Source organism: Nicotiana tomentosiformis, chromosome 8, assembly GCF_000390325.3.
Source record: "Nicotiana tomentosiformis chromosome 8, ASM39032v3, whole genome shotgun sequence".
Taxonomy (NCBI): domain Eukaryota; kingdom Viridiplantae; phylum Streptophyta; class Magnoliopsida; order Solanales; family Solanaceae; genus Nicotiana; species Nicotiana tomentosiformis.
In genome coordinates, this window is record NC_090819.1 from 28,777,430 (window position 1) to 28,803,193 (window position 25,764).

The 25,764-nt window shown below is 41.0% G+C and overlaps 1 protein-coding gene across 1 annotated transcript; it reads right to left on the reverse strand.

Moving 5' to 3' along the window:
- Positions 1-7,913: 7,913 nt before the first annotated feature.
- Positions 7,914-8,760, reverse strand: LOC138897246 (secreted RxLR effector protein 161-like). Its single transcript, XM_070183208.1, has 2 exons — positions 8,383-8,760; positions 7,914-7,973 (listed from the first exon to the last, which is right to left on the reverse strand). Exons 1-2 carry the CDS (start codon positions 8,758-8,760, stop codon positions 7,914-7,916), a joined length of 438 nt encoding a protein of 145 aa, XP_070039309.1.
- Positions 8,761-25,764: the final 17,004 nt, after the last annotated feature.

Below are 25,764 nucleotides of genomic sequence, written 5' to 3' on the forward strand. Positions count from 1 at the left end.
GACATTATTGCAGCAGTATTTGCCTATTGAGCTCCACCAAGCGAGACAAGATATATTCTTATGGTTAGAGCAAGGTTATATGAGTTTATAAGAGTATAGTATGCAATTTAACTACTGGGCTAGGTATGCTCCTTTTCCGGTGGCTAAGATAAGTGACCGGGTACGTAGATTTGTGAGTGGATTGGGATCACATATGATAAATGAATGTACCACAACTTCTTTGAATCTGATTATGGATATTTCTCGTATTCAAGCTTATGCGCTGAACTTGGAGGATCACAAAAGGCTATAACGATCTGCTCAAGAACAGAATCAGGGCTAATCTAAGATAGCCCGGTCCATGAGTGATACAAGAGAGTATCGAGGCGGGTTTAGACCTATGCTTTATTGGAATTAACCTAATTCAGTGGCTAAAGAGCCATCACAGTCCCATGGCTAGCGTCGAGAACGGGCCACTTATTTTGGTCAAGGCTAGAATTCCCGAGGATAGAGCTCACAGAATAGTGGGGATTCTAGTAGATCGAGACCCTCAATGCCGCATTGTGGCCGATGTGGTAGAAATTATTTTGGGCATTTCCATTAGGGTTCAAAATATGTGTTATTCTTCTGGTTAGCCGGGTCATATCATGCATTTTTTCCCAGTGAGAAATGTGGGTGGCGTGATACTGCCAACGGGAGCTGCCTATATTCATCAGCAGATGTGGTCACAGGTATACTATCTGTATTCTCCATTAATGTATATGATTTGATAGATCTAGGTTCCACTTTGTCGTACATTTCTCCATTTGTCACTGGTAAATATGGTAAAGAACCTGAATTGTTACGACAACCGTTTGAAGTGTCCATGCTTGTGGGAGAGTCCGTAGTAGTTAGGAGGGTATATCGAGGATTGATGTGATGATTAATGATCACCATACCATATCTGATTTAAATGAATTAGAAATGGTAGAATATGATGTTATTATGGGTATGGATTTGCTGGATTCTTATTATGCTACGATGGATTTTTGGAAGAAAGTTGTTCGCTTTAACTTTCCGGGAGAGCCCGTTATCGAAATGAAGGGAAATGTGGCAGCACCAAGAGGGAAGTTAATTTCTTACCTGAAGGCTCGAAAGATGATCATGAAAGGATGGTTCTATTATTTGGTACGGGTGCTAGATGCGGGTGCGAAGTCCCCAACCCTTTAATCGGTTCCAGTTGTTAGTGAATTTCCTGATGTGCTCCCCGATGAGTTCCCGGGTATTCCACCCGAGAGAGAGAGAGATCGAGTTTTCCATCGATATGCCATTTGATATATGTATTCCCCTGTACGGGATGGCTCCTGCCGAGTTGAAGGAACTAAAATATCAGTTAAAGGACCTTCTTGATAACAGCTTTATCTGACCCCGTACTTCCCCGTGGGGAGCCCCAATTCTATTTGTTCGAAAGAAAGATGGTTCATTAAGGATGTGAATTGATTATCGACAGCTGAATAAGGTGACCATTAAGAACAAGCTTCCGCTCCCAAGAATTGATGATTTGTTTGATCAGTTACATGGCGCTAAAAACTTTTCCAAGATCAATCTCAGATCTGAGTATCATCAGTTGAGAATCAGGGAAGAAGATGTTCTGAAGATAGCCTTTCAGACCAGATATGGCCATTACGAGCTTCATGTTATGTCCTTTGGCCTAATCAATACACCAACAGCTTTTGTGGATTTGATGAATAAGGTATTCGGGTTATTCTTGGATATCTTTGTGATCGTGTTCATAAATAATATCTAGGTATATTCTTGATCAGAAGCAGAGCATGCAGAGCATTTGCGAATGGTTTTACGCACACTCCGGTTTCACTAGTTGTACACCAAATTTTCCAAATGCGAGTTCTGGTTAAACTCGGTGGCCTATTTTAGGCCTATTTTCCAAATGAGGGTACCAAGGCCCCTAACTCCTATCGAGGTATGCCGCTTCTTGGGTTAGCTGGTTATTACTGAAGGTTTGTGGAAACTTTATCATCTATAGCTGCTCCGCTAATGAAGTTGATGCATAAGGCAGAAAAATTCTAGTGGACCGATATTTATGAGAAGAGCTTCCACGAGTTAAAGGATAGGTTAACCTTTGTGCCAGTTCTAACTCTTCCTGAACGGCCCCAGGGGTACGTTATATAGTATGATGCCTCTGGAGTGGAATTGGGCAGTGTTATAATGCAACATGGGATAGTTGTCTCTTATGCTTCGAGATAACAAAGAAAACACGAGCAGAACTTACCCACTCACGACTTTGAGCTATTAGTTGTTATATTTTCTTTGAAAATATGGTGTCACTATATGTATGGAGTTTGTGTTGACATATTCACTATTCACAAGAGCTTGCAGTACATATTCAAGCAAAAGGAATTAAATCGGAGGCAGTAGAGGTGGCTTGATTTATTAAACGATTATGGTGTTGATATTCTATACCACCCCGGGAAGGCAAACATCGTAGCTGATATGCTAAGCCAAAAATCCACGGGCAGTCTACGACATGTGAAAAAGCCTAAATTAGAGATAACCAAAGACTTGTATAGTTGGTTAACTTAAGTATACGATTGATCGATACCAGTAAAGGAGGAGCCACAGTTTGAAACGCTGCCGAATCTTTGCTAGTGGCGGAAGTAAATGCAAGACAATTTAATGATCCAGTCTTGGTAAAAATTAGAGAAAGCATTCCCTTTCAAAAGAAGCAAGTGTTCGAGCTATCCGAGGATGGAGACCTTAGATACCACGACCGGTTATGCGTGCCCGATGTCGGGGAACTCCTAGAGTAGATCATGGCAGAGAGTCATCGGTCCTGATATTCTATTCATCCAGGGTCAACCAAGATGTACCACGATCTTCGAAAGTTATACTGGTGGAACGACATGAAGAGGAACATTGCTGAATGTGTCGCCCAATGTCCAAATTTCCAATAGGTTAAGGTTGAATACCAGAAACTATGAAGATTGCTTCAAAATATGGAAATTCCAACCTGGAAATAGGAGATGATACATGGATTTTGTTATCGGATTACCGCAATCACGCCGAAGATTCGATTCCATATGGGTTATCGTAGATCAACTCACCAAGTCAGCTCACTTCCTACCAATTAAGACTACCTTCTTAGCTGAAGATTATGCTAAGTTATATATCAAGAAAATAGTTCGGATTCATGGAGCTCTGATCTTAATCCTAATACACAGAGGTGCCCAGTTTACGACCAAATTTGAGAGATCATTTCAAAGGGGATTGGGCACGAGAATCAACCTTAGCACAACTTTTCATCCACAAATGGATGGTCAGGTCGAATGCACTACTCAAACACTCGAGGCATGCTACGTGCGTGTGTTTTGGACTTCAAAGGAAATTGGGAGGATCATCTACCGCTCATCAAATTTTCTTATAACAACAGCTACCATGCTAGCATTCAGATGGCACCGTATGAGGCCCTATACAAACAAAAGTGTAGATCTCCTGTCAGCTAGTTTGAAGTTGGTGAAACAATGTTATTGGGTCCTGAGTTGGTGCAACAGACTATAGAAAAGGTGAAAATGATTTGAGGTCATTTATTGACCATTCAAAGCAGGCAAAAGTCTTACTCCGATACCCGATGATGAGATTTGGAGTTTGCCGTGGGAGACTGGGTATTCCTAAGGGTGTCTTCTATGAAAGGCGTGATGAGGTTTGATAAGAAGGGCAAACTCAGTCCCCGGTATATTGGGCTATATCAAATTATTTAGAAAGTCGGTCAAGTGGCTTATAAGCTTGAGTTTCCCCAGGAATTAGAAGTAAAGCATCTGGTATTCCACATGTTTATTCTCCAAAAATGGTTGAGTGATTCATCTCGTATTACCCTTATTGATGATATTCAAGTTACGAAGGACTTATCTTACGAAGAAGTCTTAGTAGCTATCCTAGATCATCAAGTGCGTAAACTGCGAACCAAAGACGTTACTTCAGTTAAAGTAATTTGGAGGAACAATAATGTAGAAGAAATAACCTGGAAAGCTGAAGAAGACAAGAAAACTAGGTACCCCCATTTGTTCCATGCTACAGGAGGCAACAATTAGACCACTCTGGTGGGTACAACCCTAAATGACTAAAGAAATTTGCAAGAAGTGACTACGATTCAACATTCGAGGATGAATGTTCCGAAGGAGGGGATGATGTTACACCTCACACTACTCCCCTATATATGGAGTTAAGGATTAATAAGGGTTTGATTCAACCAATCATCTAGCAGTACGTTACCGGACAGAGAGGTAGATTCAGTTGACCAGAGTGCGCCAGCTATCCCACCGAGTGCAGTAGCCGGGGTAGGGCGGGGAGACCCATTTTTCATATGAGGGCGACAGTATTTCCTAGGCATGCTATATTATAAAAAGGCAGGATAGCCCTTTATCTCTTTTATTCGAGAAGACATCACCAACATTAGTTCTCCCAAAATGCTCTCAAACCCCCTATAGATTTCCCCAAATAGTCCAAGGCTAAGTCGAAGGTGAATCTAATAGGATTTAGCGTGAAGAAGCTTTGGATCATCACTGTAACATATGTTATCTTGATTTTTGAAGACTCGTTGGAGGCTGAGTTAATCACCAAGAAGGCATAGGAATTTAGGGAAATGTAGTTAGTTCTTCAACAAGGCATATATGACAAATTTCCTTCTTGGCATGATTTGGTGTAAGTTTATCTCTCCATCTAAAGGATATAGTGTTGCAAATTGGTTTTCTTTAAGCCTTTCTTAATAACGTTTTCTTGTTCTTGTATATTTTTACCGGTATCTGTCTTTTAAAGTCTAAAATATTCCCAGATGGTGTCTTGAGGTTGGAAAGTATGATTCTATTACGTTTTAATGAAACCTTAGTATCTCTTGAAAATAACCATGCATTGTACTTATACATAAGTATCTATTATACTCTACCGATCAGTGCTATAGACGGCCAGATACGGAACCACAAATAACCAGACAGTGAACCAGGAAGGTTGTATTCCCCCTTAATCAGTGCACATCATTCAATTATGCATAAATTCTTCTCTTTTTTGGCATCATAAAAAGAAAAAAACCAAGTAAAAGTAGAAAAAAGTCCAGCGTAGTTAACTCATGCCACTTGTGTGCACATAACATGATAGAAAACAGAGACAAAAGAACAACTGTATACATGGTAAAAGGGGAAAAGCTTGCATAAACCAGTTTGGATTTTACAGCGAAAGCAGATTCAATGTTACCATCCACAATTCAAAAACAAAACAAAAACAAGTACCAACAACAAAGACACCATCATAAACATTCATAAGAGACTGACCCTGGAAAACTGGACACTGAAGGGAACACTGCTTAGGGGACACTGGGGGAAGAGGGCTTAGAGGAAGGGACAAGGGATTTAAGGACAAGATCCATGCGAGAATTCGCGGACATCTTCTCATTGAGAAGTCTTTCTTTCAGGTCCTCTACTGGTTTCCTGAGCTCAGCATTCTCCTTAGTCCGGCGGGCAACCTCTGAGCTGTGAGAACTACCGGAACCAGGTGCCTCTTGTAGCTGACTGAGCTGACTCTCAAGAATTGCGTTCATTGCCTTTAACTTCTTGATCTCCTCTGTAGCACTATTCTGAGCATGTATCAGTTGAGAGATAGTAGAGGTGCTTCCAACTTCTCCGACCTTGTCAACACACTCACACTCCTCAAGAGTGGTCTTGGAGAAAGTTTGCTTTTTAATGCCCACTTTGGCCTGTCCCAGAGGTACTTTAAAGAACTTGAAGACCTTTGTGAGAATAAACCCATAAGGTAGTCCATGGTTGCCATCCTTAAAGTCTGCCACTTTTTGCATATGCTCAATCATTATCCCAGGCAGATTGATGGTGGTGAAGCCATCCAAGACTTCCATAAGGACCAGGTCGGCTTTGGACGTAATAGATCTCCTCTCAGTGCGGGCAAGCAACACTTTGTTAACCATCTCAAAGAGCAACTAATATACTGGAAGGAGTGCCTTCTTATGCACCCGTTCCCTCTGCTGGATTGCCTTGTCCTTAACTATGGCATTTTTGAAATTGGAAGAGAAGGCGCCTTGAAAAGATGACAACCCTTTAGCAGGAACACCCAGAATTGACCCCAACAAGGTCAGAGTGCGTCACTATGTCAACCCCATTCACCAACACACAGATGTGATCATCTTTAACTCTGAAGAAGTCGACATAGAAGCTCCGCACTTCCTCCTCATACTCTTTTGGAACATCATTTTTAAACAAATGAGTCCATTGGTGAAAATCAAAAAATTCCACTAACTGTCGCATCCCGGCAAGCTCCACAATGTTAGGGGCAAAAGTGCGGCCCCACAGTACCTTCTGATTTCTCAACTTTCCTTTCCCAGAACTTTGGGATTCGTCAACCTTTGCTTTGTTGGAGGAACCTCATCAACATCCATTTTTCTCTTCACTGACTTGTGAGTACACTTTCCCTTCTCTAATGACTTTTCAGACACATGTTCACCAGAATCTTCCACCACTTCATCATCAAATTTTCCTCCACTCTCTTTCACTATATTTTCACCAGATGTTTTCACAAACGTTTAACTGGAAACAGCATCAGCACTCTTGGTTGGACTCTCAACACTTACAGAAATGTTCTTTTTGGATTTGGAGAGAGAGTGCTTCTTCTTTGAGGGCTTATGAGTCAAGGAACTAGGTTCCTTTTCTACTTCCTCATCCACATTGACAACAGGAAAAACCTTTTCAAGTACTATTTTGCCATCCTTTACCAACTTTCTCCTTCTTTGACTCCGACATTTCTTAAGAGCAGACTCAAGAGCCTCCTTCTTTTGCAACCTTGTAGTGGGTCGCTTAGGAGTTGGATAAGGAGTTGAAACTGGCTTACTCCTAGCCCTGATAAAGCTAGCAATCACCAAATCGTCTAAATCTTCTTCACTATCAGACCACATCTCAGGAATCATCATATACAAGGGCTCAGCATAAAAATGGGGAGAGGGCGCAGGATCAATACTGACCTGGGTAGATGACCCCTGAGTTGGATCCTCCGTGGAGGGATCATGTCCATCATTAGGGACCCCAGTAGTATCATCCTGTGCTACTTTTTCAACTGGCACAAGCTTTCTCCCATCTACTGTGGCCTGAGGCTCTTCCCTCTAAGGTTCAGACCCCTCTATACCTTCCTCAACAAATGCCCCTTCAGCAGCTATGGAGAGCATGTTTTCTATTGCCTCTTTTTCTTGTGGTTCCATGGAAATCTCAAGAGAAGGAGGAGTGTTATCTGTAGACTCAAGACCTATCGTGGTTGTATTAGCATTGTCAGGACCAACCTCTTGGTCTTTACTTGAATTCTCTTCCATAGCGAGATTGGGGATTTCCTTATTTCCCTCTTCGACCATGTTACCCTGTTCACCTTGCTTTTTTGGCGAGACTAGAGGAGAGCTGGTAGCCACAAACTTTTTTCGGAGTCGAGGTTTTGCAACTTCGATGAGAACCAGAACTTGAGTGGGTAGGTGGGGAGACTGAGTGTGGGGGAGACTCGACCCTAGGGTTTAGACTGGTGGTTGTGTTGAGTGAGGAGTCTATTATTGGTGTTTCAATTGGTGTGGACTCGATGGAGGTGTCACTGAGAACACTGGGGTTTTCTTGATTCTCGGTCATGGTGGACTTTACTGGAGAGATTAGTGGTTTGAGAAGAGAAAAGGAGAGGTGAACATTTTGAAGTTTGATGTGAGGATTATGAAACGGTGGCAGTTTTTTGGGAGGCGGGTCGCTCATCAACAGGTGAGACGTTTCGTTTCAAAATACGCAAAGGAAAGCAACTGACACACTGATGATGTGGCATTGTTTTTATCCGTTCAAAATTGTGTATGAGAACAAATAAGCTACTAACCTGTGTCAGGAGAACCAGGTTCCCTGAAAGGTCTTGTAAGTGTGAGCTTAACCCCTTTTACCAGCATGCACTGCATCAAATGCTCTGTAATCATCATGCATGTCTACCTATAACGGTATAGAAATGAGTTAGACTTTACCAAAAAACACTTTTAGCTAATTTTACCTGTACATTTCTTTCATAGCCAATCATTGGGAACCAGGTTCTCAGTTGGGTTTTATCAATCCCATTGCCAGACGATTTCTTTCAAAATTTTCTCTGCTCAGAGCTTTGGTGAAGATGTCTGAAATATGATCTGCAAAACTTCATACAGATGTGCCCTTTTTCAACATTATCTCTGAGAAAGTAATGATGTACATCAATATGCTTGGTCCTCTTATGTTGGACTGGATTTTTGGCCATGTTGAGTGCACTTGTATTGTCACACAAGAGGGGCACACAATCAGAGAATACTCCAAAGTCTTCCAACTATTGTTTGATCCACAACAATTGAGCACAACAAGAGGCAGCTGCTACATATTCTGCTTCTACATTTGAGAGTGCCACCGAGTTTTGCTTCCTTGTATCCCATGAGATTAAGGAAGAACCCAGGAAATGTGCCATTCCAGACGTGCTTTTCCTGTCCACCAGATATCTTGCATAATCAGCATCAGCATACCCAATAAGATTAAAGTTGTCACATGATGGATAGTAGAGAACCAGGTCCTGTGTTCCTTTGAGATATCTCAATATTCTCTTGGCAACCTTCAGATGAGATTCCTTTGGATTGGATTGAAACATTGCACAAAGGCCCACGCTGAACACAATATATGGTCTGCTTGTAGTGAGATACAAGAGTGACCCTATGATCCCTCTATACATGGTCTGATTTACAGGAGAACCAAGCTCATCCATGTCTAGATGAGTAGCTGTGGAAATAGGAGTGTCAATAACTTTTGAAGTTTCATGTCAAACCTTTTTGGCAGCTCCTTGATGTACTTCTGCTGATTTATCATTGTTCCCTTTTGAGATTGCTTCACTTGAAGTCCCAAGAAGAAATTTAATTCTCCCATCATACTCATCTCAAACTCACTCCCCATGAGTTTTGCAAACTTTTCGCAAAGAGAGTCAGTTGTGGCTCCAGAAATGATATCATCAACATATACCTGAACAATGAGCGGGTTCCTCCCTCGTTTCTTCAGAAATATAGTGTTGTTAATTTTCCCTCTAGTAAAGCCATTTTCTAAAAGAAACTTTGATAACCTTTTATACCAAGCCCGGGAGCCTGCTATAGCCCATACAATGCCTTTTCCAAGTGAGTTTCTTGATTTTGATCTGGTTTGAATTCCTAAGTCAAGAGAGGTGATTATGTTGTCAAGAGGATGTGAGCTTTTGTGCTTCCAATTTGGTGCCTGAATCTCATTGGCAGCGGACTCAGGTATGTCTGACTGAGCTTCTTGGGAGCTTCTTACTTCAACAAGTGAAGTACCTTGGACTGCATCAACAACTCTATTTTCAGCTTAAGTTGGTGTGATCAGGGGACCAGGTTCCTCTCCAATAGATGGAGGTGTACTCGCATCATCTTTACTGGATTCCTTTACATGACTCACCATGTCTGCTTTTCTATTTTCCATGTCAATAACTTCTCCCATAACAGATAAAGGTTCTCCATCTTGATTAGCATGTCTGTGTTTCTCACAGGAGAGGTAAGATTCATCAAAGATCACATGTATACTTTCATCAACACATTAAGTCATTTTGTTGTATACCTTGTGAGCTTTGCTTTGAGATGAGTATCCCAGAAAGATTCCTTCATCACTTTTGGCATCAAATTTTCCAAGGTCTTCCTTTCCATTGTTGAGAACAAAGCATTTACACCCAAAAGTCCTTAGATATGTTAGCTTGGGCTTCCTTCCATTTAGTAGTTCATATAGAGTCTTGTTCAGAAGGAACCTGATCATGCACCTGTTCACCAAGTAGCAAGCAGTGTTGACATCTTCTGCCCAGAAATTCTTTGCAATCCCATTGTCAATCAACATTGTCCTTGCCATGTCTTCAAGAGTTCTATACTTCCTTTCCATAACACAATTTTGTTGAGATATTCTTGGAGATGAGAAATTGTGAGTGATACCATTTTCAGTACAGAACTCATCAAATTTGGCATTGTCAAACTCTGTCCCATGATCAGAGTACACCACATCGGTACCCAGTAAGTATCAAGACTAACCTCGGTGGAGCAGTGACAAGGTACATTCAAGATACCTACCAGACATTATAACCTGTACAAATATGAATATAAAACTAACATAGAACAATATCAACATAAAGCGAAACATGGTAAGAGTAACACTACAATACTTGCAAATGGAAACAAGAAGCAACAATTATCAACAAGGAGGAAACAGGTAATAACGCCGTAAAGTAAGCAGAATGCAGTTAAAGTCCAGTGAAACCAAGTAAGGAAGAACAGGTAACAACCCAATAATCGACCGCTCTCACACCAAGTTTATACAAGAATTTTCTCGAGGTACCATACCTCATAATCACAAATCACGGGTCCCAATTCACGAACCCTAATCACTTGGAATCTTGTGCCCACGTTACCAATCACAACCGCACGGACAACTCATGTGCTGCACCGATGACTCACGTGCCAATAGCATTAATACCTTATATCTGCACGGACAACTCACGTGCTAACAGTAATAATATCTCATATCCTTACGGACAACTCACGTGTCAATAGTAACAATATCTCATATCTGTACGGATAACTCACGTGTCAATAGTACAACTCACATACAGAAGGCAGGTATATAAGAATACATGTAAATGATCAACAAACATCAAGGTTCATATTCTTGGATTGATATAAGTGACATACTATGGTGTATGCTTGTGCAAGTGTACTATCACAGCTCGAGTCAAGAAGTAAGATTAGAGACACCGAATGGCACATTGTAAACAACACAACAAAACGTGTAATATGCTTGACACATACAAGAAGGTCACACCACCACACAATTATCATCAGTAACATTTCCCCCAGGCCATCAGAAATCATCCCTGACATAGCCCCCTTGTCCCGCCATGTGCGCAACAATAAAGTAAATGTCTGCCTTGTCTCGCCACAGGCGCATAATAATTATACCACTTTGTATCTCTACATGCGCAAACCCAATATATATATAGCCCGCCTTGCCACACCGCATGTGTAAATATCAATAATAACAATAGCACAGACAACTCACGTGCGAACACCTCGACAATCCTCTCAACAATACCACATGTGCCAAAAACATAACAACATAATATAACAACCCGCACCACATGTGCCCATATACCACAACCACAATTCTAGTACCACAACCACACATAGCCCATGGCTCAACAACATCGAGTACAACAAGAATAATAATAACACGAGTGTACGACAAGTAAATCAACACACGGATTACAACAATACAATAAAACGAAAGAATAAGCTCAACAATGAAATACATAACAAGTAATAATGACTTCAAGTAAGAGTAGTTCAACAATAAGAGAGATAGCATGTAACATCGACTTCAAATAAGGATAACCAACTACTGAAGAGATAACATGTAACGATAACTTAAAATAAGGATAATCAACTACGGAAGGGATAACGTGTAACAATAACTTCAAATAAGGATAATAAACTAAGAAAGAGATAACGTGACAATAAAGAGGCAATAATTACAATTAAAGCATGTATGAGTAAATTTGGCAATAGAAGATAGAACATGAACCAACAACTTCAAATATAGCATATAAGAGTAAATTTAACAATTGAGGATATAACACGATGGAACAACTTCAATTTAATGGATATAAGAAACCTAAGAGTCTAAACTGGTCAAATTTTCACATATAAGTCTGTGTACACACTCGTCACCTCGTGTACGTGTCTTTCACGTAGTTAATTAGCTCAAAAAAACCAATCCCTATGAGGTAGTTCCCCCACACAAAGTTAGGCAAGATACTTATCTCAAAAGCCATCAATCAATATTCAAAAATATCTTTTCCTTTACAATTCATCTCCGCTCCGCTAAAATCTAACCAAAATCAACTTAATAACATCAAATAATGCAAGAGAAATCAATTTCAATAAATAAAGCTATGATCTTTGTAAAATTCCTCAAAAGTCAACAAAAGTCAACATCGGGCTTGCCCGATCAAAACTCGAGTCTAAGGGTAGATTCCGACTACCCATAATCCCATAAGTCAATATATGTGTTTTATTTAAAAATTCGATTCCAAATAGACTCTCAAAACTCAAATTCTCATTTTTTAAAATATAGACAAAGTTTCTCAAATTTTCACTTTAATTCTCATAATTGCGATGTTAAATCTCATATATAAACATGTACAATAATTAAAAAATGATCAAAATCACTTACCTAATGATTGTAGATGAAAATACTTCTTGAAATTCACCTCCTACCGAGTCTAGAGTTCAAAGATATGAAAATGAGACTAAAAGTCTGTCGCTCAACTTTTATGTCCAGGAGCATATGTGGCAAATGCGACCTGGGGTTCCTAAATGCGAGGAAATGATGGCAAAAGAGAAGACTCTCAGACAACTCCTGTCATCGCAAATGCGACATAAAGATCGCAAATGCGAAGAATGGACTAATCACAAAAGTGACCATTTGATCACAAATGCGGAACTCCTAGCCCATGCCCCTTCGTAAATGCGAACATTACAGAGTCCGGCTAATATCGCATATGCGATGTCCCCCCTCACAATTGCGATGACATAAATGCAATCATAGTCTCGCAAATGCGAGACCTGAGGCATCTGTGCAAAAACCAGCAATGCTCGAATTCTTCAAACACTCTGATACCTGAAACTCACTTGAGCCCTCGGGGCTCTAAACCAAACATCAAAACAAGTTTAAAATATAACATGAACTCGCTCGCGAGATTAAATCATAAAAATAATAACCAAAACCATGAATCGGACCTCCAAAACACATGGAATTCATTGAAACTTAAGAATTTCTAAAAACAACAATCGCGTGTCCGATTCTAATCAAATCCACTCGGAATTATGCCAAACTTTGCGGACAAGTTCCAAATAACATAACGGACCGATTCCAAGCCCCGAAATAATAATCGAAACATGATAGCTATGAAGTCAACCTACAATCAAACTTATTAAAATTTTAAGCCTTTAAATTGCCAATTTTTGGCAAAATAATAGAAATCCACCTACAAACCTCCGAATTCAATTTCAGGCATAAGCCCAAGTCCAAAATTATGATACGAACCTATCGAAGACATCAAACATCGTTCAGGTATCATTTTAACAAAAGTCAAACCTCAGTTAACATATTCAGGTTTAGCTTCTAAAGTGAGAATCACTCATCCAAGTTCATCTCGAAACATCCGAAAATCAAATCCGACCATGCAAACAAGTCATAATATAAAATATGATACCGCTCAAGACCTCGAACTACTGAATGAAATCTTAAATGTTAAAACAACCGGTCGGGTCATTACAGTAGGTAAAACTTCCCTCTCCAAATCATCTTCTACCGAGTCTAGGGTTCAAAGATATGAAAATGAGACTGAAATCACGACTTCCAACCCTTATGTTCAGGTGGGTTGGTTTGAGCCGGGAGAGGCTAGGCTATAGGGTACTGACTTGGTTCAAGATGCTTTGGACAAGGTTAAATTGATTCAGGATCGGCTTCACACACCGCAGTCCAGATAGACGAATTACGCCGATAGGAATGTTCGTGATGTTGCTTTCGTGGTTAGAGAGAAGGTACTGCTCAAGGTTGCACCCACGGGAAGAAGGGCAAGTTGAGCCCTCAGTATATTGGGTCATTTAAGGTACTTTAGAGGATTGGAGAGGTGGCTTACAAGCTTGCTTTCCACTTAGTTTGTCGAGTGTGCATCTAGTATTTCATGTTTCTATGCTTCGGAATTATGTCAGCGATCCGTCTCATGTTTTGGATTTTAGCACGATTCAGTTGGATGATGATTTGACTTATGATGTGGAGCCGGTGGCCATTTTGGATCGGCAGGTTTGAAAATTGAGGTCAAAAGACTTGATAGCGGTTTGGGGTCGATACTCGATATCGTACCCACCGATTTCTATGGCCCATTTAGCCAATCGACCCGAAAGCTCGTGTTTGCACAAAATGTTTTGAAGAGGATAAGTTGTTACAACATGTATCGGATGAGATTGGAAATATGGTTTTGACTTACCTAAGGTCCGACTGACATAATAAATAGGGAATTGCGTACCTCGTTCTTCTCAAATGAGGACTCTACATACCGCTATCTCCGAGACAACTAAGTACAAGTAAAGTTGTCCATCCACTTTCGGGGTATGAAGAAGAGGCGGGCTCGATAAATACCGCTTTAGTTCTTCCAAAGAGTGCTGGCATTCCGGAGTCCATGCAAAGTTTCTTTTCTTCTTAAGCAGTGAGAAAAATCAGTGGCTCCTATCTAAGGATCTCGAAATGAATCGTCCCAAGGCGGCTATTCTCCCCGTTAACCTTTGTACGACCTTCACATTATCTACTACCTTGATGTCCTCGATAGCTTTGATTTTATCGGAGTTGATTTCGATTCCTTGGTTGGACACCATGAAACCAAGAAACTTTCCCGATCCAACCTCGAATGCACATTTTTCGGGGTTGAACTTCATATTGTACTTCTTTAGTACGTCGAAAGTTTCCTGCAAATGCTTTAAAAGGTCCTCTGCTCGTAGGGACTTAACTAACATGCCATCAATATAAACTTCCATTGATTTTCCTATTTGTTTTTCGAACATTTGATTTACTAGGCGTTGATAAGTTGCACCAGGATTTTTTTAGACCAAATGGCATTACGTTATAACAATAGGTACCATACTTAGTGACAAACGAGGTCTTTTCTTGATCCTCTGGGTTCATTTGTATTTGTACCCATAGTAGGCATCGAGAAAACTGAGAGTCTCGTGGCCGGTCGTGGCATCAATCATACGATCGATGCTAGGCAAAGGAAAGGAATCCTTAGGGCATACTTTGTTCAAGTCTTTATAATCTATACACATTCTAAGTTTGTTTCCTTTAGGGACCACCACCACATTTGCTATCCATTCGGGGTATTTAACTTCTCGAATGGATCCTATTTTAAGAAGTTTGGTTACCTCGTCCTTGATGAAGGTGTGTTTGACCTCAGACTGGGGCCTTCTTTTTTGCTTTATCAGACATAACTTTGGATCCAAGCTTAGTCTATGAGTGGCTATCTCCGGCGGGATCCCTGTTATTTCGAGATGGGACCAAGAGAAACAGTTTATGTTAGCTATACGAAATTAAATAAGCTTTTTCCTGAGCTCGGGATCTAACCCCATGCCCAGGTATACCTTTCGCTCGGGTAGATGTTCGACTAGTGTGATTTGCTCTAGTTCTTTGACCGTTGACTGGGTAGCGCCGGTATCATAAGGGACCACAAAGGATCGAGGGATCCCATAGTTATCGTCTTCGTCAGTCTTCTGATTCTCTAGTTAGGTCGAGGCTGAAGTTTGTGATTGCTATTTGGTATTTTGTTCCTCCTTCGAATCTGATCCCTTTGTCGATGATAGTGTAGATATCGGAATCACTTCATCGACGGCAAACATTTCTTTTGCGGCCGGTTGCTCTCCGTAGACCGTTTTGACTCCCTCCGATGTTGGGAATTTCAAAACTTGGTGGACGGTCGAGGGTACGACTCTCATATTATGGATCCACAACCTTCCAAAAAGAGCGTTATACCTCATGTCGCATTCGATCACGTGGAACTTCGTTTCTTGGATGGTCCCAGCCACGTTTATTGGCAGGATTATCTCGCCGTTAGTAGTTTCACATGCAATATTGAATCCGTTTAGAACCAGGGTTGCAGGCATGACCTGGTCCTGTAGACTGAGCTGATATACGACCTTCAATCTAATAATGTTGGTCGAACTACCTAGATCAATTAACACATGCTTAACTTGAGTTTTATTCATAAGTACAGATATTACCAATGCATCGTTATGGGGTTTCATGATTCCTTCTGCGTCTTCATCACTAAAGGACAAGGTTCCTTAAGGTGTGTAATCCTGAGACCGAAATCGCTTCTCTCTTTCAATTGACATCTTAGTGCGTTTAAGCACCGGCCCCTAGGGGATATCGATCCCATCGATGATCATGTGGATGATGTGTTGTGGATCTTCTTGTTCATTTTGTCTTCTGAAATCCCTGTTTTTGAAATGGGTTTTGGCCCGATCACTTAAAAATTCTCGAAGGTGCCCTTTATTGAATAACCGGGCTACCTACTCTCTCAATTGCCTGCAATCTTCCGTTCTGTGGCCATGAGTGCCATGATATTCGCACATTTGATTGGAATTCCTTTGGGTTGGATAGGTCTACAGAGGTCGAGGCCATTTAGTATCTTTGATGCGTCCGATAGCCGACATGATGGCGGATGCATCGATGTTGATGTTATATTCCGATAACCACGGTGCTTCCTTAGGTCCAGTATGCATGTCGAACCCATTCTTGTTCATCAGCCCCCGAAACCCTTGGCCTCAATCACTTCTGTTATTGCTTTGTACAAGGTTACGTCTTGGTTCTTTACCCCTATAATCTCCACTATACGGTCGGTATCGGTCCCTGATCGGCCTTTGTTCTCGGTTGATGTCCCTTTTAATAATGGACCCAGAACCCAACTGGTCGTCTTCAACTCTAATCTTCCTTTGATACCGATTGTGAACATTGGCCCAGGTAATAGCTGGGTACTCGATCAGGTTCTGCTTCAACCATCGTGAAGCTATCGAGCTTCGTTCGTTCAGACCTTGAGTAAAAGCTTGAACAGCCCAATCGTCTGTGACTGGTGGTAGGTCCATTCATTCCATTTGGAAATGAGATACGAATTCTCTTAGCATCTCGTTATCTTTTTGTCTTACTTTGAAAAGGTCTGACTTCCTGGTCTCGACCTTTATGGCTCCATCATGAGCTTTTACGAAAGAATCTACAGGCATAGTAAAAGAATCGATAGAGTTAGACGGTAAATTATGATACCATATCATTGCTCCTTTTGACAGGGTTTCACTGAATTTTTTCAATAATACAGATTCGATCTCGTCGTCTTCTAGATCGTTCCCGTTAATGGCGCATGTGTAAGAGGTGACGTGTTCATTGGGGTCAGTTTTTCCATTATATTTAGGAATTTCGGGCATGCAGAACTTCTTGGGGATCGGTTTCGGAGCTGCGCTCGGCAGGAAGGGCTTTTGTACGATTTTTTTGGAATCTAAGACTTTCAATATCGGTGGTGCCCCTGGATCTGATCAACCCTGGAGTTATACGTTTTCACCTTTTTGTCATTTGCTTCAATCCTCCTTTCTCCTGATTCTATTTGTTTCGTCAGTTCCTCAAGCATCTTAATAATTTCGGGATTAGTCCTCGATTCTTGCTCATTTGACCTTACTACAGCTGGCCCCGTTTTGTGGGTGACTTCTTGGTTTGGACTGGGCTCGAGACTAGTCGGTGCATGGGATTTGCTGTGTAACTGGGCTATTGCTATTTGTTGAGCTTGCAACATTTCGAAAATCATACGCAAGCTGATTCTGTTTTCCTCAGCGTTTTGGGTATTTTGAGCTGCATATCGAGTTCCACCATAAATGCTATTTTCAGGGTCAGAACATTGGTTAGCCTCGTTGGCCACATGTGAATTAATGTCTATTGTCTCTTCGACCCAAGCTCCAACGGGATCGACGAGAGGCCTTCCACCCTCGAGGGTTAAGTTGTTGTTCTTATCTTGAAGGCCAACTACGTTATCTATAGGTAGGGCCATTAATTGAGAATTTGTCGTTTTCAACCAGAGATCAAAGAAACTGCCAAGAGCAAGTGTAAAATTGTGTGTTTCACAGAGATTCATACCATATAACCACTATTATCCTTAACCCCACGGCAGGCGCCAAATTGTTTATCCGAAAAATGGATAGAGTTGAATTTATACGTAGTTCTAAGGATACGTAGTATAACTTGGTACAAATCAGAAAAGTAAGTAAAAATGTATCGAATATTGACTGTATAAGGGAATGAAATACAAACAAAATAGAGCAGAGAATGATTTATAAACAAGCAAGATGAATCAATGTCCAAGCTCAAAAAAGGATAATCTCAACTATATATCAATGTAATTCTCAATAATTTCTGAATATGAGAGGATATCTATGTTTGCTTCTCTGGATGTTCAATCTCCAATGCTTACAAAAATAATAGCCACTCTTTATATATTGGAAGAACCTACTTTGGATATTATTAAAAATACATAGTGGGGATCTCATGATAGATTAGTTAATTAGCTTTTCCTTAATTCCCGCCGAGATTCTCTCCATAAGTGCGGCTACAACGGCTCTTTGTCTCATAGCTCGATCTTGGTGGGTCTTGGTGCTGATCGATCTCCGGATCTCAAGTTCCATATCGACTCAAACTCGATATTGACTCGTGCTCAGTATTGACTTGAACTCGATATCGACTCAGGCTCGGTATTGACTTGAAGCTCGCTATTAACTTTGAGCTCTGTATTGATCGGTCCCTGAATCATGAGTTTGATAATCTGGCTTCAGATCTCATCTCGATATTATGAAGATGACCCTTGGTCCTTCATGTTCCAATCTTGACTAATTACACAAAGGGCAAAACCGATTTTGACCGTATACACATTTGTTGTATACCATAGATCAGAAAATATCTTCCACCGGCCCCATTATAGAAATCACTCCAAATTACTCCCTAATTTCCACTTGCCTTTTGTGTTGACATCTCAAGTTTCGACTTATATATCGAATGGTAGTTAATATTTGCATCGTGAAACATGACTAGAACAATCTTTTCATCTTAACTAGTTGTACCTTATAACAGTAGCGGAGCCACATGCACTTAGGGATCGTTTGGTTGCCGGTTAAAGTTATGCAGATATTAGTTATACATGTATTAGTTATGCAGGTATTAGTTATGTATGTATTAGTTATGCAGGAATAAGTAATGCAGGGATTAGTTATGCAAGGTTGAGTTATGTTGGGATTAGTTATGCGCTCGTTATATAAGGATTAGTAATATAAATGTAATGTGAGCGTTATTTATTATTAGCTTACTTTATTTTATTAAAATTGTTAGTATAGTTTAAATATATATTTTTAAACAAAAAAATACAAGTTTGAATAAAGGATATTCTTGTCATTCTGTGTTAGTATCAGATCTCGTCCAAGTTCACACCTCAATTAGAGATTATGAAAACCATCGTTGCAATAATAATACCCAACAAGAGTCGGGGTCGAATTTCGTAGGGAGCTATATGTATGAGAGTTAGTAGTATATATCGTAGCGCGTGTGTTTGTATATCTATAATTACACTTCCACAAAATTGGGTTGTTTTAAAGTTTAAACTATGATTGCAATTTAAGAAATATAAGTAGGAAATTATTTTTGTTGTTTTTCAAATGTTATAAAAAGCCTAGGGCTATAACCTTCACCTAGGTGTTTGCCTAATAAGATATAAACCTTAATGCTTGTTTTATTGATCGAGGTGTATTATAACTATCAACACTCAATTACCCACTCAATACCTCTCGGTCAGAGAGTGATTTTGTCCAATTTGGCTTTCTCAAGTCCAAATGGATATTGAACAAAACGGTTGACAAAAATCTCAAGTCGGGTTATTACTATCTCTAGGTTCAACCCTTTAATTGGGATTGTCAATCTCTCGATTGACCCAATTTCTTGTTAGCCAAGTTTTTCTAGACCAAGTCTCACTTTCTCAAGTGGAGACCAAGTCAAATAGGCATGAACTAATGTTTGCAACCGTTAATTCCATAAATAAAATCAAGAACAAGGCTAAATAATAATTACTCAACCATAAACAAGCATTAAATTAAACAAGCATTAAATTAAATACCCATTAATTTTACACACTAGGGTTGGAACTTTGCTTCTGGCTCAGCTTTTGCGGTCGCACAATTCACGTGCGGACCGCACTTTGCACCAATCTCTGATGGGATTTTCTTTATAACCTGCGGTCGCAGATGGAATTCTTCGGTCCGCACTTCTGCGTTTATGTGCCTTTTATGTCTTTAAATTCATATTACTCCTTCTTGAGTTGGATTTAATCTCAGGAGTTCATCTTCCAATATTCCTACAATTAAGCACATTTCATTAGTCTTCGAGAACACAATTAAATGCTTTTGGACTAAAACGAAAGCTAAAAGGCGCTAATAAGTAGTCAAAATCCCCACTTATCAACTCCCCCAAATTTAAGCTTTTGCTTGTCCTCAAGCAAATAAAGTGGTTTCCACCTCCACAAGTTAAGAGTCATTCCAGTAATTCAAAGTGAGTCACTCACACATCAATTAGGACCAACAATTATCCACACCACTAATGAATTATCAACAAGGCAACAAGTTAAACTTTTTAGCACAAATAGTTCTAATGTGACACTTGAGCATCAAGAGTTAACTTTATTCATCAAGGAAGCTCACTCTTTTATGTAGTTCATTGTGGATCCCAAACTCCTCCTCCTCTACTCTCTGTTTGCCTATCTCACTTAAGAATTTAGCACTCAATCCAAAGATTTGCGAAAGGTTCACTCATATCTCTCAAAAGAATGTAGCAAATACGGCTTTAAGTACCATAGGCTTGCCCCTCATGTAGATCACCACTAATGTAAGCTCACTCGGATTGAAATCACGTAGGACATTTTCAGAATACAATGAAGGCTTTTGGACTAATGTTGGATATGCTATGATAGAACGAGTTCATCTTTCCTTAAGCACTCCATTTTCTTTTCTTGGATCATGCTTTGCCAATTATTTGAGGCATTTTCTTTTCCTTAGGGGGAACTAAAGAGTCATAACATCACTCTTTCTTGATCACGATATTCATTTTCTCCTTCTTTTATTTCTCCATGCTTTTCCTCATTACTTTTCTTTGAATCCCTTCAACTCTTCACCTTATTCACTTTCTTTATGCATTTTTCTTTTTGTTCTTCCTTTTTCTTGCCTTTTCTTCTCATCGTTTCTTCACTTTTTGTGCCTTGATACCTCTTTCAAGTTCCTCGTCTCTCCCCCAAACTTACATTTTTAGTCAATTATTTCACAAGAGTGTTAAGAAAAGCTCAGGTGCCAAGAGAGGGTCATGACAAAATGGGTAAAGGCTTGTAACATGGTTATCAAATAAGAAAGGTTTTAGGCTCAAATGGGTTGACTAGGGATAACAACATTCGTGGGCCATGGAAAACTTCAAGCGGGTAAAGGAGAGCTTACAATCACTTCTCAAGCCAAGAAAAACTTAAAATTTTTCCTAGAAACACATTCGGGGCAAGTTCTAGACCATTCGCATGGGTACTTGGACTTGCAACAACAATATCTCACCTCTTACGCAACTGGATTGTTAAAAAAGATAGAGTCAAGGGCCCACAACGACCATATTATGGTTCGGTTAAACCACTCGATGCTAGCTTAAATCAACACAAGAGTCACAAGGTCACTAACTAGAGCTATTTCTTTCCAAAAAACTTGTTTTTAACCATAGGCATGCAGTTAAGTGTGTTGGTACCAAGTGAAGCATGTTTGACTCTTCGAGTATGACTCAATTAGGTATGTTTTATTCATTACTACTACTATTATTACCTAAACACCAAAAACGGACTCAATCCCTTAAGAAGGTTCTCACGCCATCCATCGTTGGGAAGAGCCACCCGGTTCACACAGAAACCACCTTTGGAAAGAATTATGGCATTAAGAAAACCAAAGGCTTATTATCCACTAAGACATAAGAAGAAGCTATTAAATCAAAAGAAGCTACTAATTCAAAAAGAAGACAAACATAAAGATAAAGAAGCTATAAACAAAAGAACTATTGAAAGCTAAACGAAAATACATAATGAGAGATAAAAGGGAATATATACATAATGAGAAAGAGGATGAAAATAGTGATAAGTAAATTACAGGCCAAATGTCTCATAGTTATGAAAATACAGAATCATCAGAATATGTCAAAGAAACTCCACCCCCACCCCCACCCCCTGAATAAAAATAAGCATTATCCCCAATGTTTAACAACATGAGAGTAAAAGAAGGGTGAGAGTGAAGAAACTCCCTATGGCTCTGTGGCCATCTCTATGTCGCCAGCAGTGGTACCGACCTCAGCCTCATCCAATTGGATCTCATTATCCTCAAGTCCGGGAGTGGCTGGGTTGGTGAACATCTGACGGACTACCTCAGCAGTGTCAGCAGCAGTGTTTGTCTCCTCAGACTGGCTAACTGGTGCTATAGGATCTGGGCCTGGGTGGTGCGGGTCTATCAGCATGTCAAATAGAATGTCTTTGGCTGCTGCAATCATGGTAACCTGTCGCCGGAGCTTGTCCACTGACTTCTTGGAGCCTAGGACTTCCGCATCTTCTTCACTTCCTTTCCCAGATCCTCAATCACGGACCCATGTTGTACCAGAGTGGCCATAATAGTGTTTTTATTATTCAGGACTTCTTTAAAGTTTCTTCAACTGTGGGGTGAATATGGGGTGTCAGCATAGATGACTGTGCTGCAATATGACCAGATATGTTAGAAAGCTTTGCAGTAGCTGTCTACATCCAGTTGTTGACGCTCGCCAGTGTCTGGGAAACTCGCAGCGTAGTCAGTGAAGCAGTGGGAATCAGCACCGGCTTCAAAGCCGATGTGGAAGGCACTGAGGCTAAAGGTGGAGGAATGGAAGCTGCACTGGCTGAAGGCTCTGCTGAAGTGGAAGGCATATCTACTGACTCTACAGCTACCACTGATGGCTCATCAGACTGGCCTACGGTAGTAGTCGGTTGACCCTTTCTCTTCGGGTTGTGCACATCCATCAGAGAATACCAAGAGAAAGGCTTCTTTTCCCTAACCTTTGTGTCAAAATCTCTGGGCTCTACCCGTGCATCCGTAAGGTACTCAGTGATTGTGTTGGGATACGGGTAGGAGGTATCAGCTTGCCTGGTGACCACTGACATGTTGGCCGATATCACGGCACCCACATTGATCGGGTACCCGGCCATAATAAAGGCTACTAGAACTGCACGTAGAATAGGTATGTTAGTTTCATTCTGGCACGGGTCTAGTCTGCTGCATACGAAGGTCTGCCATCCCTTCGCCTTGAAGTTTAGGATGTTCCGCTAAATAGGAACCCTTGTTGTGATCCATGGTGGAGATGGCCCTGGGGCTGCAAGAATCTCAGCTTGCCATGGGCTAGCTGCATCACCCATCGCCAGCTTCTCCAAGTACGGTGCCAGCTCAACATCCTCAAACCCCAAATAGGTGTTCAGTGTGTGTTGGTCAAATCTCACCTTCATATTCCTCACTTTTGTCACTTTGGTCCCTTTTTTTATATGCGACATATTGGTGTAGAATACCCGGACCAGATATTATTTGGCATCCACAACAGTCTGGGTGAACCACATCCACCCCTTCCGCTCTCGGAACTGTCTCAATACTGCTGGATTATACTTGTCAACATCTTTAAATTGGAATTTTTCGCTCAAGAGAGAGCGATCTCACAGGACACCACCCGCGGAAGCTGGTGAAGGCAGCTAGACTTACAAAACGGTCCTCCCAGACCTCTTTATTTTTCGACCTCTCAAGGTTGGCAACTGTCGTATCACCCCCCTCGGCCATCATCCGGACTATCGTCAACAGTAGTCGTTGGTGCTTCAGGGACAGGTGTAGAAGATGGCTCTGAGGCCTGACTGGCACTCTCCGAACCCTCGTAGGTTCTATGTGAGGAGGAAGGCTCGTCCCGAAGTTGATACCTTCTATGTGGTTGTGGTTGGACAGCAGCTGCTCTTTCACTGATTCGCCCTCCGATGCTTCCCGAGATGGGGCATATGAACTAGATTAGGAGGGCTCTGGATTTCTTCCTCGGCCGACTGTAACATTCTTTGTGATTATATTTTGGAGGGCGAGGGGGTAAGTACCTTTGCCTCGGCCTCTGTAAGGTTCACCCCTCCCCTTTGACGTATCTCCATGGCCTCGAGATCTCACCATTTTCTGTAATAAGCAACAGAAGGAGTCAGTTTTATGTCAACTACAACAGACAGTGAACACACAGTGTAAAGCATATTTGTAGGGTGGGGAAGGGCGGCCGCAGGCTGGGCTATGCGGACCGCACAATTTGAACCTGCGGCTGCAGCAATGAATCTGCGGTCCGCATAATTTTGAGTACAACCGCGTATTTGAAGTGCGGTCCGCACAATTATCATTGCGGCCGCACATTGGACATCCCAAAATGTCAAATCTCTGAAGACAGAGAATAGGCTGTTTTGCGGCCGCACACACTTTTCTACTGCCGCGGTGGGATTTCTGCGGTCCACACAATTTCAAGTGCGGCCGCAAAATTTATTTAACCAAAGACCCTAAATCTCAACTTCTGCGGGCCACACAATTTCTTGTACGGCCGCAGATTTCATACCTAAATCGATCATACTTCCTAGCATTTTCAATTTTTGCACAAATTCATCATGGTATTAATATGTAAGCATGCAATTCAATTTACCCAGTCCCCATAAAGCAATTAGCAATTGACCCATTACAGATTAAACCCCATATGGTAGTAAAACTGAAATCTATTAACAAATAGCCTAAACTACCTAAAAGAATTGTAAACTAAACTTAAAAAAATTGAGAAATTTGATGTGTAAATAAAGCATACCAGATATGAATAAGTGAAACTAAGTGATCACAGAGGTGAATAGAGTGTGGCAGATGATTGAACATATGATTTCAAAGTGTTAGAGTTTAGAGTACTTAGAGAGGGAAAAATGTCTAGTAGACCTAAGGCTACTATTTATACTAACGGGCTCGCTTGAGGAACAAACGAGGAGTGTAGCCGCAGAATTCCTTCTGCGGTCCGCACTCTGTTACCTGGGGCTCAAATTCCCTTGATGAGCTGCGGTCCACAGCCCAAATCTGAGCCTTTGCCAATTGGTTCATGGTGGTAGTCAACTCGGCTATGGCTTGTCCATGATCATGCAACTCTTTGTGAAGGTGAATCATATTGGGGTCACCTTGTGGAACATTAGCTCGAGATTGCGAAATCATGTGAAACTAAGAACTTTCAACTTCTACATTCAAGCCAAAATCGTGGACAAACGTCGTAGAAACGGCAAAATTCCTCCGCCAAAGGGGGAAAAGGGGAAAAGTGTAGACAACATGAAAAGGGTAGGCGTAGAATGCACAATACCCAGGGCGGTGAACTTGTACCACGTTCTGCCCTGCAGGGACCAACTCGACATGAGCGGGAATATCATATTTAGCCCTAAGCTCTGAAAAATTGACCTCTTTAATCGCCGACACAGAGATCTCGGCCTCGGCTTCTGGCGCCTTTGTAAAGTCTGACATGACTCTATCACCACGAGGAATTATTTCCTCCACCGTGGGAAAGTTGTCATCCTCTGTGGCCACCATCGCTAGGGGAACCGAGTCATTTTCCTTAGTAGAACAAGAAGATACATTAACCATAGTTCTGAAAAAATAGAGCGTATTCGAATAACGAAAAGTTAAACGCAAAGAGGATCTCTAGAGCAGGGAAAGAGGATACACAATTATGGAATAGGAAGAAAGAAGCGCTAGGTTTCGATATGGGAAATCTGTAAAACATGAGTATTTTCCCTCACATCCCTATTTATAAGAATTCAGGCATCGAAACAAATAAATTATGCCATCATTACCTAGAACAAATATCGAAGCAACAGATCCAATCAACAGACGCACGCGGAACGACACAAAGCATCGGGAAAATGCACCGTAATGATATCATGCATGATGTCATGACATCACTTCGATCTAGAAATGACGCAACCCCAAAAGTTGCGGCTCATGAAAGGCCACGTCGCCATCTCGTCCCATCTTCTCGA